Here is a 6895-nt window from a genome sequence, read left to right as displayed (position 1 = left end):
AACTGTTTTGAATCCTCACCAACAGCAAAACAACTTAGCAACAATCTCTATCCTTCTAATTCTCCTCACGCCTCTCCAAAAATTTACTTCACCAATAGTACCAACTATTGGTTTAGTAGTATCAGTGCACACAGAAACATAAAATACTAGCTCCAAGCCTTTCATATGGGCATAAATGAAAGTTACAATGCATCCTAGCTTTTTCCCATTTCACTCTAAATTTTTCATCTTTTCTCAACTTCTGAACCAAAAGCACATGTACTACAAACAAAAAAGTTATTTTAGGGAAAAAAGCTTAAGTTTGTACATCTTTTAAACTTCTTCATTCCCCCTAATCCCATAATCGGTTTTAAACGTTTAGATGTCACTATTAGCTCAAAATCTCCATTCTTAAGGAAAAAGGGAAAAGATACCGACACAACAAACAATAAGAAAAACGTAAATTACATTAAGAAAAACAATAGCTCTGTATAAAACTACTAATTTGGATCGAAAAACTACTATTCTGTTTCAAACCCAACGAAATAATTAAGTAGAAATTAATAATTTTAATCCTAAAAGAATAAGCTTTTTCGAAGGGAGCAGGTGACTAAGCATGAATCCATCAACATAGAAATATTTTTACCACGTTTTAAGTCAAGTGCCTGTTGGGAAAGGAAATTAAGAAATTAGATATATCTCATTAGCTTAAAATTATTTTGATAATATGACCATAATTCGCATCATAATCAGAATCCAAGTAGGAAACATTTTTTTTTCTTCAGAAATTTGTCTCACTACATTCTTTGTAAAAGACATAATAGCAGCAACTATAAGCGAACTTAAACATTATGAACTACTATCGTTGGTCAAAATTTTCACCTGAAATTCAATGTGTAACCATCCCCCTTAAATATAGCTTTGTAAAGAAAAGAAAGCTTACATGGCTGGGTGGAATATGTTTTCCACTTAGCAAATCAAGTAGCAGGGTTCCAAAGCTGTAAACCACACTTTCTGATGTCACTCTTCCTGGCAGGGGAAAATGAATAACTAATTATTGCTCCATTTGAATAATTTTGTGCAATATGTTGAAAGATTCAGTAAAAAATTTATATATGTGGTGGGAAAGGCATCGTTCTGGTTGTCCAAATTATACAAAATCAATTATGAGCTACTTAGAAATTTGCAAAAGTAAACATAAGTTATATTATAAGAATGAAGATTGCACTCTCTGTGACTATGATTAGTACCTGTCCTCAAGTATTCCGGAGGGGTGAAAGCCAGGTTGGTACTATAGCTCTTGCCATCTCTACTATTCTTCATAAGACCAAAGCAGGAGAGTCTTGGATTACCATCCTGTCAAGTTCAGGGTTTTAGAAAATAGGAATAGCTTACCAGAGACACCCTAGCCACAAAACAATTCGGAAACAGAGAAAGCCTGAAAAGGAAGAGTACCTGATCAAACAAGACTCTATAAGCATTAAGATCATGATATAGTGCTCGCCCTTTGCTGCTGCAATATTCTAAGGCCTGTGCCAGATACAAAGCCACCTGCACTCTCATTGCCCATTTCATAGGCTGGGTATCCCCTACAATTCAAAATAGATAACCTTTAAAATCAATTATACGCCTATGATGCATAAATGAATCCTTTAAATAAAGAAGAAAAAAAGACTCAATTCATTTCCCTTTTATAGATCCTAAAGTATGTATTAACATGAGATAATTCCTAAGGGGGCGAGCATAATTTGATTAGAGCAAAAAGTGCACCAGAAATAAAGAAACTCTCTCCAATTATAAAACCAATCGATGATCTTCATTCATATATTGTTAAATTTGATATGTTTTCCCAGCAACAAATACCTTGTAACCATCAAATTTGAATGCAAGATCAACTCAAAGAGGGAGAGAAAAGAGAAAAACAGACAAAAGGAGGAGACAACTTACAATGAAAAAGATGCTTAGAGAGAGTCTCATTAGGCATGAACTCGGCAACAAAGAGTCTCTCATCGCCTTCACAGCAACACCCAATCAAATTTGCCAAGTGCTCACTGCACAGCTGTCCCACCGTCTTGGCTTCCTCCTAAGAACCCAAAACAAGCACAATGGATCAACAAAACCAGTCAAACAATATCATCAAAACACGCACATTCTTTCCCCATAAGAATCAGAGTAAATAGAGCACGAACCATAAATTGGCGAGCATCGGGCCAAGCCGACCTATTGAAATGCTTCACAGCAATATAAAAGTCATCGTCAACCTTGCCTTTGTAAACAACATTGGGAGCCTTTTCTCCGTGCTCCGATACATAACTCTCTCAGTCACAAAACCAGCTCCTCTTCTTCAAATAACTTCAACAAGTCGTGAATCCTCCCAGCCTCTTCATAGTCCTATAACTTCCAAAACATATAAATACATAACTCTCTGATTGGCATCCGATAAAATCCTAATAGAAAGAGTGGAGAATACCCCGAACCCTAACCTCAGATTTTGCCGCCACTTCCATTTGGTGCTTCAACAGAGCATAAGTTTGGCTCTAAGAAAGAAACGAGCTAGACTCGGTACTCGAACTCGAGCTCGAACTCCGACTTCTTCCTCTGCCATTGGCATCACTATTCGAAGAACTCGCCGTAATCCTACAATCCCTCCAATTTGAATCTCCGCCTCCATAAACAAACCTTCTCGTCCCGAAATCCAATTCTGAGACGCCATATCTACCTCGACCCGATGGCATACACCTCGTCGTCGTCACCTTACTGTTAAAATCAGCGATGAATGACGTTTGGGCTCAACTATTCGGACAAAACAAGATGAAGGGGAATGGGTTGGAAGCTCAAAGATGAAGGGTCTCAGCCTAAGGGAGAGAGGGAAGAGATTAAGGGAGATTAGGGATTCAGAGAATGAGAGAATAGGGAGAGAGGGAAGAGATTGAGAGAGATTAAAGATTAGGGATTCAGACTGAGAGAACGAGAGAATAGAGAAAACCCTTCTTCATTTTTTATTTTGCATTTTTATTTGTGAAGTAAAATTTCATTTGGTGCCTGTTACTTTTCATTTGGTGCCGATACTGTGTCCGTGTATTTTTTTTGGCATGTATTAATAACACTTCTAAAGTTATGTAAGATTTTGCCGTAATATTTGGTCAAAAATGTTGTAGTGTTCTATATACCAATCCCACCTTAGTAGAGTCTAATAAGTACCTAAACATCCATTTCATAGCCTGCCAATGCTCTTTTCCTGGGTCAGCCATATACTTACTCAAAACACTCATGACATGAGTAAGGACTGGCCTTATGCAGACCATTTGGTACATGATTGAGCCTACTGCATTAGAGTAGGGTATTTTACTCATGTAATCTTGTTTTTACTGAGTTTCAGGGCATTGGTCTTTGGAAAGTTGGTGTTGAATTGTGATAGGTTGCTTGGTAACTTTTGCTTCTTTCATAGAAAATTTCTCCAGAATTTTCATGATGTAATCTTCTTGAATTAGAACCAACTTTCCCTTGCTTATGTCCCAGTTTATCGAAATGCCTAAAATTTTAGTTGCCTTGCCAACGTCTTTCATTTCAAACTTTTTCCTCAACAATGCCTTCAGTGAGTCTACACATGTCCTTTCCTTGCTTAGAATAAGCATATCATCAACATAAGTAGTAGAAGATATGTTGTTGTAGTAATCTGTGTGCCTTTGTAGTACATATAAGTGTCAATGTTTCTCCTGTTAAACCCTTGTTTAGTCATAAAAGAGTTGAACTTCTTATTACATTGTCTAGATGATTGTGTAAGCCCATATAGTGACTTTTCTAATTTGCAAACCTTGTCAGAGAAATTTTTTATTCACAAAACCTCAGGGTTGTTCCATATAAATTTCTTCCTCTAATTCCCCATGTAGGAAGGTTGTAGTTACATCCATTTGGTCTACTTCTAGGTCATATTGAGTTGCAAGAGCCAACATAATCCTTATGGTCTTGTATTTTACTACTGGGGAAAAAATCTCAGTAAAGTCTATGCCATCTTTCTGAGTAAATCCCTCAGCAATCAACTTGCCTTATACCTTGTATGTTCTCCCTTGCTATGTCCTTCCCTTAGCTTATAAAGCCATTTACATGTCACTGTGTTCTTACCCTTAAGTCTGGCAACAAGTGTCCAGGTTTTGTTCTTCATTCATGAACCCATTTCCTCTTCCATAGGTTCCAAAACTTGGAATCTTCACTTTGAACTGCTTCCTCATAAGATTGTGGTTATGTTCTTTTCGACTCTAAATTACTCATGAAAGCATAAGCTAAGCCTTCCAGATGTTGAATCTATAATTCTGGTTTGGCTTTGATACCCTCATCTCTTTGTCATGAACAAGCTGGTAGTCTTTTAGTGTGTTATAGGTCATTGTTCGAGTCATCACCTTCTATCATTATCTGTTCAGTTGTTTGAGCACCATAAACTACTGTTTCTTCTTGTTCCACCTGATTAGTAGCTAGCTCCACCTGATTAATATCAGGTTCAGGTGTAACATGTCCTATTTCAGTAGAATTTGATTGTTTCATGAAGATAATACCTGCAGGGTTAGTATTTTCCATAGTACCTGTAGTAGAGTCAGCACTAGATAAACATGAAAATTATTTTCTTGAAATATAACATCCTTAGTTATTATTGTTTTAAAGCTGCCCTTTTCTTTAACCCACATTCTGTAACCCTTAACACCTTCAGGGTACCCAAGAAAACACATTTTAGAGTCCTAGGCTCTAATTTTCCAATGCTTTGGTGTGCATATGATGCACAACCAAAGACCTTTAAGTATGACAATTCTGGTGGCTTACCCCGACCATCTCTCCTCTGGTGTCTAAAATTTAGTGGCACTAGAGAGACAACTATTTATCAGATAAGCGACTGTCATAACAACCTCTCCCCAAAACCCACGAGACAAACCAGAATTTATAAGCATGCACCTAGCTTTATTAAGTAATGTCATATTCATCCTTTACGCCACCTTATTTCATTTGATGTGTGAGTCTAACCGTTTTATGCCTTTGTATCCCATTTTCTTTACAATAATTGTCAAATTCAGTATTTCAAAATTCAAGACCATTATCAATTCATAAGATCTTTATTTTTCTATTGGTGAGATTTTCTATTAGTAATCTCCACTACCTAAATTTGCCAATTGCCTCATTCTTGTGTTTAAGTAAAAATACCCAAACCTTCCTAGAATAAGCATCAACTGTGGACATAAAGTAAGAACTTCCCCCATGTGTACATGTTTTCTCAAGACCCCACAAATCTGAGTGTATATACTCTAATATATTTTTAGTTTTATGGGTACCAACCTTGAATTTAAGTCTATGATGTTTGCCTAATACATAATATCCACAAAAATCAACTTTACTTACTTTGTCCTTATCTAGTAGTTGTTGGTCATTCATGATTTGTAGTCCTTTTTCACTTATTTTTCCAAGTCTTCTATGCCATAATACAACCTTTGAGTCTTCAGGTGAAACAACCTCTATATTGTTGCATTTGACAATCGGTTCTCCAATTATGTAGTATAGACCTTCCTTTTTCTGCCTTTTCATGATCACCATTGAGCCTTTGCACAACTTTATTTTCCCTTCCTTGATCTTGCTCTCTATTTTTAAATCATCAATAACACTTAGTGAAATTAAATTTCTAGAGAGTTTAGGGACATACCTCACCCCCATGAGTGATCTAATAACACCATCAAACATTTTGAAGCATGCTATCCCTGATCCTTCAATCGAACAGGATCATTCATTCCCTAGTATCACTTTTCCTTCTTGAAATTCCCTGAAATCAGTCAACAAATTTTTGTTGTTAGTCATTTGAAAAATGAAATTGGAGTCTAAAATCTAATCATCCTTAAATGTAGCAGCAACTACATATACTTCACCATTGTCGTAAACATCTTAGGTTTGCATTGTGAAAATCTTATCTGTGTTTTGTTATTTGATTATCTAAATTGTTTGAGTTTTCTTGTGTTAGGAAAACTTATATAGGATCTTGTTTATTTTCATGTAGATCTTATATTAAAAAAATTAATATAAGAAAACCTAAAACATGTTTCTAAAATTGAATTCATACAAAGATAATGATAAGAACACTTACATTATACGCAGCGGAATGATAGAGTCATTCCTTCAATTTCTCTAACCCTTGTATCATTTCTGTCGCAGAGTATCACCAAGAAACTGAATGGATCTTCAATTTTCTTCAAAACCTTCCAAAGTATCCTTAGATTCACCTAGACTAGGGTGAGAAATTCTCAACACAAGAGATAGATACAAAGAGAAGAAGATAAAAGAATAATGAGGATTAGAAAAAGACTTATGTTTGTAGAGAGAATCTAAAACCTACTAGATCTTCTGATATTCTCAAAAACCAATGTCTGTCATCTATTTTCAAATCTCACTAAGCATTCATTTTATAGACTCAATTAGGCCATTTATTTTAATTCAAATAAATAAAATAATAGTCAATTAACAGCCCTAGGTCGAAATTCATATGGGCTTTAGGCCTATGAAATTTCCCATGTAATTATAAGCATGTTGATCTTAAAATCAATGCATATATTATTTTCTACTGCTTAATTAATTAAATAATTATTCAAATCCTTTATCAAATTAATTATTTATAATTTTAACCTTGATTTAAACTTATTTATTAATTTAGATATCAATCTATCTTAATTAATAAATCTGCCCTAATTTCTCTTTTTTTCTCTAAATTGTATAACTCTATGAAACTATCAAAAATTGATCTGGTCAACTTTGATAATTCTAATTGATAATTAAATCAATTAATTGAGACTATCTAGATGATTTTACCCAAGGTACAGTGCGGACCATGGGCCTATGAAATCAAGCTCCAATAAGTTATCATAAATTTAACAAATAAGTTTACTACTTT

At 35.0% G+C, this 6895-nt stretch overlaps 1 protein-coding gene across 1 annotated transcript; it reads right to left on the bottom strand.

Moving 5' to 3' along the window:
• Positions 1 to 448: 448 nt before the first annotated feature.
• Positions 449 to 2692, bottom strand: LOC133824279 (serine/threonine-protein kinase BSK5-like). Its single transcript, XM_062257151.1, has 7 exons — positions 2546 to 2692; positions 2169 to 2294; positions 1927 to 2062; positions 1435 to 1568; positions 1230 to 1335; positions 923 to 1008; positions 449 to 505 (listed from the first exon to the last, which is right to left on the bottom strand). Exons 1-7 carry the CDS (start codon positions 2690 to 2692, stop codon positions 449 to 451), a joined length of 792 nt encoding a protein of 263 aa, XP_062113135.1.
• Positions 2693 to 6895: the final 4203 nt, after the last annotated feature.

The sequence above is a fragment of the Humulus lupulus genome, chromosome 3, assembly GCF_963169125.1.
Source record: "Humulus lupulus chromosome 3, drHumLupu1.1, whole genome shotgun sequence".
Taxonomy (NCBI): domain Eukaryota; kingdom Viridiplantae; phylum Streptophyta; class Magnoliopsida; order Rosales; family Cannabaceae; genus Humulus; species Humulus lupulus.
Note: the sequence above shows the minus strand (reverse complement) of the source record. Positions and strands in the feature narration are given on the sequence as shown.

Excerpts from the sequence above, each read along its gene's own strand:
- LOC133824279 (XM_062257151.1), bottom strand. The coding sequence starts at position 2,692 with ATGGCGTCTCAGAATTGGATTTCGGGACGAGAAGGTTTGTTTATGGAG. Across the intron at positions 2,295-2,545 it reads GAGTTCGAGCTCGAGTTCGA|AGTTATGTATCGGAGCACGG; the intron begins GTACCGAGTCTA and ends TGTGACTGAGAG. Across the intron at positions 1,569-1,926 it reads CTCTAAGCATCTTTTTCATT|GGGATACCCAGCCTATGAAA; the intron begins GTAAGTTGTCTC and ends TTTGAATTGTAG.